The 12327-nt window shown below is 48.2% G+C and overlaps 6 protein-coding genes across 6 annotated transcripts; 1 reads left to right on the forward strand and 5 right to left on the reverse strand.

Annotated features, from left to right (window-relative positions):
* Positions 1 to 1391: 1391 nt before the first annotated feature.
* Positions 1392 to 2160, reverse strand: N7473_008601 (uncharacterized protein; the record flags this gene model as incomplete). Its single annotated transcript, XM_057154541.1, has 2 exons — positions 1392 to 1919; positions 1993 to 2160. The coding sequence occupies 2 exons, from the start codon at positions 2158 to 2160 to the stop codon at positions 1392 to 1394; spliced, it is 696 nt and encodes a 231-aa protein (XP_057005671.1).
* A 936-nt stretch (positions 2161 to 3096) lies between these two features.
* Positions 3097 to 3642, reverse strand: N7473_008602 (uncharacterized protein; the record flags this gene model as incomplete). The annotated part of the gene is made up of 1 exon (XM_057154542.1): positions 3097 to 3642. One exon carries the CDS (start codon positions 3640 to 3642, stop codon positions 3097 to 3099), a length of 546 nt encoding a protein of 181 aa, XP_057005672.1.
* Positions 3643 to 4371: 729 nt separating this feature from the next.
* Positions 4372 to 4875, reverse strand: N7473_008603 (uncharacterized protein; the record flags this gene model as incomplete). The annotated part of the gene is made up of 3 exons (XM_057154543.1): positions 4372 to 4625; positions 4691 to 4760; positions 4858 to 4875. 3 exons carry the CDS (start codon positions 4873 to 4875, stop codon positions 4372 to 4374), a joined length of 342 nt encoding a protein of 113 aa, XP_057005673.1.
* Positions 4876 to 7187: 2312 nt separating this feature from the next.
* On the forward strand, positions 7188 to 9430 carry N7473_008604 (uncharacterized protein; the record flags this gene model as incomplete). The annotated part of the gene is made up of 5 exons (XM_057154544.1): positions 7188 to 7377; positions 7438 to 7846; positions 7905 to 8517; positions 8585 to 9133; positions 9197 to 9430. The coding sequence occupies 5 exons, from the start codon at positions 7188 to 7190 to the stop codon at positions 9428 to 9430; spliced, it is 1995 nt and encodes a 664-aa protein (XP_057005674.1).
* Positions 9431 to 9515: 85 nt separating this feature from the next.
* Positions 9516 to 10731, reverse strand: N7473_008605 (Major facilitator superfamily domain general substrate transporter; the record flags this gene model as incomplete). Its single annotated transcript, XM_057154545.1, has 4 exons — positions 9516 to 9688; positions 9790 to 10039; positions 10225 to 10405; positions 10475 to 10731. 4 exons carry the CDS (start codon positions 10729 to 10731, stop codon positions 9516 to 9518), a joined length of 861 nt encoding a protein of 286 aa, XP_057005675.1.
* Positions 10732 to 10751: 20 nt separating this feature from the next.
* N7473_008606 (uncharacterized protein) lies at positions 10752 to 11162 on the reverse strand (the record flags this gene model as incomplete). Its single annotated transcript, XM_057154546.1, has 1 exon — positions 10752 to 11162. The coding sequence occupies one exon, from the start codon at positions 11160 to 11162 to the stop codon at positions 10752 to 10754; it is 411 nt and encodes a 136-aa protein (XP_057005676.1).
* Between the last annotated feature and the right edge of the window lie 1165 nt (positions 11163 to 12327).

A 12327-nucleotide genomic window follows, 5' to 3' on the forward strand; every position in this document is an offset into this window, starting at 1 on the left:
TTACTTGAACTGATTCTTATTATTCAATAGGTCAATCCAGGCTCAGGACTGCCTGTTCGCGCTGTCCTTCTTTGTACGCTTATCACGGGCTTGAATTTGCGTCATCAATGTGGGATCAACAGCTGCGTTTAACGCGATTATCTCGCTTAACACGGCCGGTCTTTTTGCATCATATGAAATCGCCATCATTCTGATGGTGATAAAAAAGATCAAGAACGAAAACATTCCATACGGACCCTGGACTCTCGGTCGATTCGGTATCGTCATTAACATTTCCTCGATTTCTTTCCTGACTATCACGATATTCTTCTCCTTCTTCCCGTCAACTTTGCCTGTTACTCTGGAGAATATGAATTGGTCAGCCGTGGTATTCCTGGGTGAACTCCTCCTTGGCCTGATTTGGTACACCGTGTGGGGAAGAAAGATCTACAATGGACCCATTGTTGAGGCCGGTGTGGTGCCTGTGGGCGGGGACTTTGCTTTTGCTCCGGTTCGAGGGTAGCGGTGGAACATTGCTGATGCGGTGCAAAGATGTTAAGGTCTTTTTATAACTGAGTACGCAAATACCAATTGTAGATCGAAAAAGGGACTGTTCATGATGCTAAAGAGGTTGGGAGTTCTTCGTACATACTTTTACATTAATATTGTTCATTGTGAAATTGCGACCGTATTTCTGAGAATATATTACTGATGCAGTGAAGCAGGAATTGGAGAGGGCATGATCTCAGCGACAGAGCTTTTGACGAGCCAAGTACAAATTCTTCTACCCTCTATAGTTGAGAGAGATCAACGCCACGAATCTAGCCGGATATTACCGACCGCCGTAAGATAGGATGCGCCGACCTAAGAGACTCATTCACTCAGGTAGATCTATCACCATATTTCGATTGCTAGTTCGGGTGCTCAACTATGCATTTTTTTGTGGGTATCTAGAAAACTTGTTGCTAGCTAGATTCTTGGATCGAACACTTGGTCACAGCAGCGGATCGTATTAGAGGCTAGATGGCCCGTTCCAAATATCGCTTGTAAGATGAGGAGTGGGTGAAAGTGCGCATGCTATATCCACCAGAGAGATCTATATACAGAGGGGTTAGGATTTAAATCAATGCAGGGGAATAGGACAGCAGGTACAAACCATGTCGCCGGAGAATTAAGCAATTCTTTCATCTTCAAATGGGTACACAAGAGTTGCCCCCATCATGAACGCAATGACAATAAACTCAAGGACTATCTGTGCAAGACACTTCTTAAGGTGCAGTTCAATGAGCTGTATATACCTGCTGTTGCAAGGGTTTTGAATAAACTAGTGAATGCCTCAAGACCGGATGGTAGTTTCCAATCGCCAGTCAGTTCCGATATCTTCATACCTCGCTCCTTGGTCGAAGAGGGAATCACAGTTTCCATTTCAGGGGGCAAAATTGGGCCTCCGCTAGACTAAGTGTGATAGCCATCGTCACGATATCATAGAGCTGTTCCATTGAGGCCCGTGAAAGACCGTACAGCAAGGCTGGGATGACCAGGTGCTTCCACCGGTTCTGGCCAGTGTTTCTCCATAAGGACCGAAATGGGATGTGCTTGGCCGAGACAGTAGCACAAGTGAAAACAAGATGAAGCTGACATAGAATTGCACAGGAACATGCATAAGCTAAGGGTGTGAATAACTCATGTCGAAACAGAATCCATTTTAGCGTGCCGGTGACGGCACTAGTCGCCAGCCCGTAGATGGAGCCGATGACCAGTGCGCGCACGAAGGTGTATAGATCCTGAGCCCGATAAATGAGGCGAAAAATGTCTCCAACGTTTCTGAAATTGGCTCGCTGTTTAATCACTTTCTCTGATTTTTCCGGTGCAGCCTCATCCTGCTGAGATAGCTGGAGAATCAACAGCGTCGGCGTGACGTGACCGATGATGTAGCGAAGCTGGTTCGGAATGATTAGTTACCTACGGGTGACAAGTGGAGAACAAGGGATCAAAAGAAAGTGGAAAACATACCAGGGGCGGCAGACCCAAGTAGACCAGAATCATAAAAACAAAGAACAGTGGGGGCTTGATCCCTTCCAAACTTGGAAGATCATCGGTGGTACCAGGTGGACCTCGGGCTAGCTGTCCACAGCCCCGGGACTGATCAAGATGTTGAGCACTCTGTTTGGGATGGTCCATAGTATTTTATGGTTCAGACTCATCTTTGGCAGCATTTTGGGCAATACCCCTGTGACAGCGCCCACGGCACTGCTGGCACAGGAAGCGAAGAGAGAGAGAGAGAGAGAGAGAGAGAGAGAGAGAGAGAGGGAGACTGAGTCAATTGGTCTATCTAGAACATGAAGACGAAGACGACTAGGAAAGGGAAGAAGAAGCAGAAGGGAACACAACAGGGTCTATAAGGCCCTGATGCACAAAGGAAAGGAACAAGGCCTGGCCCTGACAGGAAAACCCCGGCCTGCTTCATGCAGGGCCAAAGAGGACAACAAACCCTACAAACCCTCGAGGTCAAAGGGATCGAGTCATCACCCTGAGTGTGCTAGTCGTCAAGGGACAAATAATAGACGAGCTGGCGGGTAGTAACCTGTGGAGAAACTGTGGGGAGGCGCCGTGCATGTACTGTCCACGGGTCGTGCAGATCGTGCAAAATCAACGAAAGTGAGATTCATTCAGAACGCGAAACAAGGGAAACGAGTACGGAAGACTGGTTGTCACGTTCATCCACTGAGCTTGGCGCCGACTTTTTCGTTTCGGCCCCCATGATATATCGAACAATTGCTGCCTCAGGCTAATAAGATGCAGGGGTTCTGGGGTCCAGTCCGGACAAAGAGCACTCCTGGACTAGGACCGTAATGCTCAACGTAGGAGCAGCGATACGCCTGATAACAACTTGGTTAAATCCTCACCAGTGTCTATGCCCCCGCGATCCCTGGCCTAAGTCACAAGGCAACGGTCATATTGCTGGACCGACTGCATCATGTCTCGTGTTGTCACTGACTCCATGAAGTCTAAGCTTTGCTGCTAATCGTGACTTTTCACATCTGTCATTACTAGTACCTGGTATTGATGCTTGGTTTATGCCTGCTGCCGGGGTATTTCCCCACCTTGTCACCTATTCTACGTGCTACTCAGACTTTTGCCTGTGGATCTCCTTAATTGAACACCAGATCTCCCTTCATACCGTGCTGGCTGATGATCGTCAGAACGAAGATATCGATAATTTGGCACATAAGTTCCGTTCTCCTTCTCCAATCTCATGCCTCTGGTGATTCCAGGATATCTGGGGACAATATCAATGCAGTTATAACTCAGTTCAATCCCGTCCCTCTTATAGACCATGAGTCGTTTCGTCAGACTCTCATCAATGACCTTGTAAATCCCCGGCTCCATGGCACCTACAAGGACCCCACGTTTTTCAAACGAGAGATACCTGAGCGGCTGCGGCCAGTTGACGTCTCGCGAGATGCACTCCTCGTCAACGAGGAGCCGCGCGGCGAGGACGAAAGGCTCTTCGTGAATCTTGTCGATAATGCCAGACAAGATCTCTGTCGTTACCTTCGCTGTAAGGACGCGGCCACCTTTAACAATAGGAGCACGAATAACCTGGCCAGTGGCCACGGGCATGAAGCGCATCTCGATTTTGGCGCAGGCATCTTGCACCATGCCGTTAGCAACTCAAAGGGTATATGAAGAGGACTTGCTCGGCCTTGCGTGGCAGATAGTCATATTGTTCTGCACACGTTGCACAGAAATGGCGAAAGGTCGCATTGCCTGCGAAACAGCGTAGAATGCGGGCTTTTTGCGAAACAAGCAATCAACAATGGCCCATGATGTGCCGGCCAGCAGTCCTTGAGCTGCCACACGAGGGCGCCGCCAGCGCCGTTCATCGCCCCACTGCCGGCGCCATCCTCGTTAAGCGATAGAGTCGGAAATACTGTTTAGTAAATAATGGTGCGCACCAACTGGATATCAACAAGTCTGAATTGCTATAAAGCCCCTATCTGGCAATTTATGTGGGCATAATAATGACTAATACATGCGGGTTTAATAACAACTTCGTATAGCTTTGCTGCTGCACGAATAGATTTGATGCGGTCATTTTGAATATCGTCAAGGGCTAATAATATCTTGCCCTCTTTATTCGCCGATTTCTGGAAGGATTCAGTGCGAATTGGTGGCATGGTAGATGGTTGAAATTGGTAGGTTGGTGGATTGACGCGTTTTCTGATGGGGTGGCCAGGGTGACCGGGAATTACGTTATAACTATCCCTTCTTCCGGGATCCACTGTTGCTTCTGTTCCGTCAGATAGCAATTGGAGCAATTGCATCAAGTGAATTTGTGACTGTGCGAATGACGTGATGGGTTAGCGAAGTACGGCGAAATGATTTGACTCAGTTAGGGATGCTCACCTTCAATCCGGCTGTCGCGGGAAAATTCTCTGCCAAATCAAGCGCAATACGACAGGCATGACCATCAGCCTTTTTATGGAAGTCGAGCGTTCGTGAGTGGGAATTCAGTTCGGAGATCTTGGTGACAAAATGACAAATTGTCGACAAAGCCGGGAATGCTTCCATGCCAATCTCGCTGTTGAACCTGCCTCCAATACGGTCGAACGTGTGATAATACTCCTGTGTGCCATGCAAAACTATGAGTCAATTAGCAATCGTGCAAATGTGTTACCAGAAAGCCCGGTGGCGCACATAGACTTACCATTCCGCTGGTAAATATCACAAACTTTTGGATTCGCGCTGTGCTTGCCGTTGGAGAACGGAGAGCCGGGCTAGTACAGTATACCTTGAGGGAAGCTAATCCTATACGATGCTATAATTTCCCTGTCCACATTCAATTCCAAGAAAATCAAAAACAGAACGACATACACCGAAAAAGCTTACCATTGTTCCCGACCTTTCACCATACACGGATCGCGAAAGTAATCACTTTCCTTTCAAAATCTACGGCAACGTGATGAATGCGAATTACAATTCTGGAGGATCAAACACTATTCTGTCTTGGCTCACAAGTAGCAACTTCCAAGGTTACCTCAGCTACAACTCGGCGACCAGCAACTGGGTGGATCGCAATGGAATTGGAAACGCTTACTATGGTGCTATCGAGGACTATAACGTGGGCCTGGGCTAAGTTTTTAACCAGGCAGATATTCCAGCAGGCCGATTCACGGTTGAATTTGGTGCCACATGAGGAGCCTATAAGTCGGTCCTGGCATAGTGACTTAGGTACTGACAAAATATCATCTTTAACAGGAGCTACCACTCTCTCCAGTCCTATCAAACCATTTTTAAGGATGATAAGATTCGGCCAAACCGATTAAATGCTGTTATGATAGAAGTTAGTGGTTCAATTTGATGACGATGATAGGTGTGAGTATTTCTGATGATCACTTAATTTCTGCCACTGAATTTAGACTCCTATAAGCAACTTTATGCAGGGATCGAGCACTACTATATTATACCGGAAAAAATCAGGCCCCTAGATCAGTTCCGTTGATTCTTATAGACATCTTAGTTCTACTAGGCTGATCTTATGAAACATCAGATCGAGTCATACCGTAAGTTTTCTAATAATCGTATATCCATCTGGCTAGGTAGAGATTTACCGGGACACAAACTAACTATTGTATAGGCCGCTGTATCAGCCTCCCTGAAAATAATATTGGCTAGGTTTTCTGGTAAATATGGACAGCCCTTACGCTTAATTCTATCCAGTACACTGGTCGCTAGAAAAGTTGTTTAATACGTGGCAAAGTACATCTTCCATCCAGTCGTTGTGAGTAGCTGTTTGGAACCATCGAATCAGACATTGTGTTTCTAGAATGACTACTATAAAAAGCGTCGGGGCCTATGTTGGGCTTATAGTACCAAAAGGTGTGATGGGATTTAAGACAACAACTAAAGAATGGGCAGTGGACATGTGGGAAAGAGTCATGGAATGAACAATGGCCGAGAGGGGAGGGGGCGGGAGCAGGCTAGGGACTGAGATTTATCAGCGACCGTGGGTACCATTATGTCGCCAAAATATGACAGCGCCGCGCTAAGGCAATCTATGCAATCGGTTTAATTATGGCAGGGAGTGTACCATATACTTTCTTCACAAACATTAGAAGCATAGATCTATATGGGCGGATGCAGGGTCCGCTATCGGCGCCGTCGCACCCCGCTCCGGATTGGGAATGGGCGGCCAGAGAGCGAGCCGTGCCATTGACAACGCTAGACTCTACGGGAAGGGGGGGGTTTGAACAATAGGCCTATTTACTATTGTTCAAAGCTTGATTCTTCCATTAGTATCGCGCTCGTATCGAATAAAAAGTAGGTATTGTGAGCAAACTCGCCCACAGAAAACCAGATTCCCACTTATTTTTGTCCAACCAATAGGCACAGCGGAGAAGGCAGATCAGCCGGCTTCGTGGCTGACTTTGTCATCAGTAGTTGCGCCCGACCATCGTATCTCAACACGAGAATGCATTCCAAGCACGAAGTCTATCCAAAGCAGGGTTGCAGATCTAGGCACCGGTTGAATTAAATCCTGGTTAGGCGGTTGCTTATGGCCCATGGGCCTATGTATGGAGTCGTGCTAGTGAGATTGCATGTCCATTACACCATCTAAGTCATATCGGGCAGATGAGTATACTGTCTGCATCCATGGCCAGCGCTTTAGGCGCGCTAGCTGAGCTCATCAGGCAATGTACTGCTACTCCGTGTATGCGTGTCAGACTCGCTGATTCGACCTCAATAACCGTCTGCCTGTCTCGGTGCCGCCCACAACCCCCTCAATTGCTCCAGACCACGCGAGTTCGTATGCCTGCTTTGGCTCTAGCGGCTGACCAAGATTCTGATACGGATTCCACTCACTACATCTGACCCGGTTGGTATTACCGTTTAGGTACCCTTGCAAGTTGATTAAACGTCCAATATCCCAGACGAACTAATTTCTTACGTACATCGGATATCAGAGGCGAACCATTCGCCCCCCTGGGTAGGGTTCTGACGGTCCAAATATCATAGTATCATTTATGTGGTATCGAGGGCCGTAAATACGAGGGGCAGTGGAATCTAATCACGCCACGTTTTTTAAATATAATCTTCAGCCTGTGCTCGCAAAAAAACATAGCTATTCACACATAATCGGTTAGACCCAGCGAAGCAGGGTATCCTTGTGGCAGTAACTACTCTCAACAAAGGAAACGCTGATAATGGCAGCCAGTATCCGGCAGCGGCCGGGTTTGGCCTGTGAGGAGTGCCGAAGGCGAAAAGCACGATGTGATCGTGCCCGGCCAATATGTGGAAGTTGTATAGAGAATGGGACGGCGTGTATAGTGAATGAGAAACGCCCACAACGAGGTCCAAAGAAAGGGCAGCTTCAAGCATTGCGAAGCCGAGTCGGTAAGTATCGTTTTGTTTGGAAAGAATAACCAAAATGCCTAACACGATGCCCTTCCTTAGCAATGCTCGAACGTCAACTTGTTGGCCAGCTTGATGGCTTTGATGGGGAAGCGACGAAGCAACGAACCACACCAGTATCAACACCTCCATTTGAAGAAATCCCCGTCCCCATTCGGGAGAGAGACACTACTATACTGAATCAAGACTCTTTTGACATCGGAAACTTCTTCACCCAGACAGATGGTAGATCACCGGATCTTACATATTTGTCCGACTTCCAAGAACTCCCTGAGCTATCGCCTGATTTCACCAATGTGGACGCTATATCTGCTACCTGCATGGATTGGCATACGGCTGGTGGCATCATTATGTCCAATATAGGAACAACGACGCCTGTGAAGCAATACGAAGCAATCCCAACACACATTAGAGATAATCTGTGCCTCCCTGCCTTGGTTCGAGCAGATTTGTAGGTTTCCATTTACCCTGGATAGTGGATGTGGCCATCCTAACAATGCACGTCTCAGGGATCAACTGTACTTCGAACGTGTCCACCTTGTCTCCCCTATCGTGCACAAGCAGAAATATTTTGAATGGGCGTTAGACCCGAGCCACTCTCCCACTCCTGCCCAAGCGTGTCTTCAGCGCGCGATGCATACCGCAGCTGCAGCCGCGTCTTCGCAGTTTCGGGAGATCGAGGATGCCCTTTATCTGGACACGCGCGAGATGCTTAGCGCGCTGGAAAGCAGATGTGTTGGTGGAAGTAGGAAATATCGACCTCGGTCTGCCAGCAACAACATGCCATTGGAGCAAATCCAGGCATGGCTCCTTCTCGCGCAATATGAGTTTCTACGCAAAAACGAAGACCAAGCAATGATCACGGCTGGCAGAGCTTTTCGGCTTGTCCAGCTGGCGAGGTTGTTTGACGTTGACTCTCCAAGTTCATCATCTGCTGTGACAGGATTTACTACAGAGGGTGGAGAAGGCGTTGGTTATGGCAATGAGCATACTGGGCTTCAGTCAACCCAGGAGCCTTTCGCTAGAAGGGAGGAGAAAAGAAGAGTGTTTTGGATGGCATACTGTTTGGATAGATTTCTGAACTGGCGCAATGAGTGGCCATTGACTCTTGACGAAGAAACAGTAAGTTTACGATTCCATCAGCCGAGGGATTCATTTCGAGTTAACTGATTTGGCTCACGATTATCAGATACACACCCGTCTCCCAGCACCCGAGACCAACTTCCAACATAATCAACCGATTCAGACTGATTTCTTACTTGATGTCTTGGACGGCAATGGACAAGCGCCAGTAGCAACCCCTTTTGCTGAATGCATCCTCCTCGCGACACTATGTGGCAGATGCATGTCCCACCGGCGCCTCGCATCAGTAGTGACCTTGTCCAAGGGGGGATGTGAGCCACGCGAGTTCTGGTCCAGACACGACTCTCTGGCAGCAGCCGTGGAGAAACGTCGTCAGTCAATTGCCCAAAGCTTCCACTGCTCCAGTAGTAGTGGCAAGTGGAATGGCCCATCGGTTCCTGCGCCTGCATCAAATCTCGACATCGATCCAATGCTTACCTTCACCTACGTACTAGCTCAGGGTGCCATAATCTATCTAAGCACGACAACCGAGACTGCCAATTGGCAGTCTGTCGAACATCAGGTTAGGGCATCGACCTATCAGCAGAGAGCATTCCGGGCGGCGGTTGAGCTGGTACATCTGGCCAAAGTCATTCCAAGAATCGGGCGGTTCAAGGTATGTCTGACAGTAATCCATGCTTATGGTCCATTTTAGGAAAGTCGTTAACCAACATTCCAGGTCCACCCGTTTGTGCCGAGTGCACTCTCACAGGCCGTGGAATTTCTCACTTCTCACACTAACTCGCCATGTATGGTCACATCAGGTGGGGAAGATACAGCAGATGGTTTGGCCGCATTGTTTAACGCACTTGACAACTTGAAAGATATCAACAATCTTGCCCGGGAGCTTCTAGATGAACTAGACCAGGAAGGCACTTGCCGAGGCTATAAGAGAGCCAATTATATGTATTAGATAGCCTGTTCTGCCACTTTATGTACATTGTCTACTAAATTAGCTATGAATTTGAAATAGATCCCATGGGAGAGGAGCCGATTCTTTACAACTTGGGCGTGTACTGGCTTAGAGCGCGGATCCTGGGCCCGTAAAAGTAAAATACAAACGGAATCGGGATCATTGCTATGCTGAGGAATCCGAGCAGCGATGCGGCCCAGGCCACTCCCAGTGTGTCGTACATGTAGCAAAGAGGGGAAAAGCTCCACCCACGGTACTCTGAATCAAGGTGTTAGCCGAAAGTGCCGAGTTAGCAAACATTAGATAGACATCGATCAGATAATTCAGCCCTTGTAGCCAAATGACGAGGATGCCCGCACCAATGGGGACCCCGGCGACGACTTGTGCCGTCCAGGGTACTGAAGGATTCGAGCTCCAGCCAAACCAGAACAGGCCGGCAGGAAAAAGTACCGCCATGGGCATCACAGGTGGAAGACGATCTTCGGGCCGAACCGTACCACTGCGTAATTTCGTGGCGTAGTAAGTCTTGGTAGTGATCGTGATGAAGATACCCCCAAGGAAAATCCCCACCATAACACCCAGAAAAGGCAGAGCAGCGACACCAGCTGACTGCCAGTGGCGATTTCCAGCAAACGAGATTGGTTATGCAGTGAAGAATAGATACAGAATCCCGTAGATAAGGGAGATATAGATCGTGAAACAAACGAGGATTGGCTCCATTGCCAGCATTTGGAATGGTCGAAAGCGGTATTTGGTCAGGATGTCTCGAAACATGATGCACTCTTGTCAAGTACGGAGTAGTAGGCCGTGTTGTTGTTTTTCTTTCGCAACTGTGCTGCACGCCGCTGCAAGAGAACCGGGTGGTTGGTTTCTGGTGTAATGAAGAACGCTATGACACCGCAGAATGAGGACGCAATCATGGTGATCCACGCCGACCAACGCCACCCAAGATGAGATTCGACCAGAAAGCCACCACTATAGGGTCACTAGGGTGTCAGCAAAATCCTTGTAGAAGGAATGCTGATATCAGTCCAGTTGACTTACATGATTGGCCCGAATATGGGTCCAACGAAGGTAGCAGCGGCGTACAAGCAGACGGCCATAGCTCGATCCATAGGGCCCCAAAAGTCGACAAATGCGCCACCAACGACCGCCAATGCAGAAGTGCCAAAAAGTCCGATGATGAAACGACATATCAGGGTAGCCTGAAGATTCTGGGCCACGCCCGCTTGGATCTGGAAAATCACAAAAACGGCATACCCGAGATAAAGTGGCTTGAGGCGTCCGTAAAGCTCGGACATGGGACCTCAAATCAAGGGACCTAGAGCAAATCCCTACAGAGTGAAGTGCACATTAAGGCATGTCCTCGGACGATCTTCGGATGTTGGTAAGACTGCAGGGAGGCGTCTACCAAAAGGGTCAAGCTTGTTCCCAACGTCGTCACCTCATTGGAAACATTGTATTCCTTCGCGATGACTTCAACGGCAGCGCTGAAAATGCTACTGGAAAATGTCACCCACATTGTCATCGAACTGAATAACACCGTGATGAGCCATTTCTTGGCTGGCGCAAAGTTCTGTGGATTCTCAGGATCGTTGGGGCCGTTCCGTTCGACTAGGTTGGGATCCTTCGGGATGGGGGCCGGTGGTGCTGACGGTGACGCCTTCTCTGTATCTTCACCCGAGCTGTCTTGGCTAGACCGATTTCGCCCTTTTCTTCTGGTGGTTGACATACTCGTCAATTTACTCTATACCATTCGATATTCCAGGATTGAAAGCGAGCCATGAAGAACCTCGAAGTGCGTCCGCAATGGGTTTTCTACTTTTTTACTGACCTTTGCCAGCTACCCGGCCGCATCCTTGACGTCTACATGAAAGAAAGTAGTAGGCATCCACGCGAGCGAAAAAAATAAAAATATACTCTCACAGATCAAAAGCCTTCCAACCTCTCATCGGAGTTTCAGTTTATTACACTGTAGCTAAATTGTGAAATGTCAAGGAGAAAAGAAAGCAAAAGTCAAAAGAACAGTCAGAGAAAACCAATGCATGCCGGTGGATCCCACAGGAGTCAGGACGGCATCTTCGGAACTTACGGATTTTCGTACTTTTGGCTTAGTCGAGGTGATCGACATCGTATCTGCCAGGGGATGAACAGTGCTCGATATGGTCCGTGTTACCCATGCTGCGTTCCCATTGTAATGTAATCATGCAAGGGGACACCGATTGATAAGCTTTTCGCCTAAATACTGTCGTAGAGTACTAGATACGAGGTCGATCCCTGCATAACGAAGGATCGACACTCGGACTTTTAATTTCTCCTTTAGTTTGCCGCGTTCTCGGCAAGTGCTGCGCCATCAAGATCATGGATCTATTTCTCCGAAATGCACATCATGTGAAGCAGACATGGGCGCTTAGAAGTGTTCTCCATCCCCACCCGTCTGTCTGGCTAAAACAAGTTTGAAATTCCCCGTCTCCGAACCGGTTAGATACTGTAGCGTGACAGGCCCCTGTTTCAATCTGGATCAACATCAGCATCGGAGATACCGTCTATGCTGTGAGAGATGACCGTAAGCAGGGCGATCTGTCGATACGAAGAAGGCTGATGGAAGGTTGGGTGCTTCGCCGGTTTAGTCATCTTAAGGAACTCTAGGTAACTAGTTACCTAGCTACCTTGTTAGTTATTCGTCTACCTATTTGCCTTATCCTTCGCAGTAACGTACGGACTATTTCTTCTCTACAAAGTACTTCCGGCTGTCACCCCGGAAGCATTTTACAGCACTTGAGAGTAAGATTGGAATTTATCAGGAGAATAGGAGCACCAAATATGTCCGCCTTGTTTGTACTCTTCACTAAGGGAAATCCGTCATCATTTCGCCGCCGTAAAGTAGGAAAAGACTC

This window comes from Penicillium subrubescens (genome assembly GCF_028828155.1).
Source record: "Penicillium subrubescens strain IBT 31985 chromosome Unknown utg000006l_segment0_segment0, whole genome shotgun sequence".
Taxonomy (NCBI): Eukaryota; Fungi; Ascomycota; class Eurotiomycetes; order Eurotiales; family Aspergillaceae; genus Penicillium; species Penicillium subrubescens.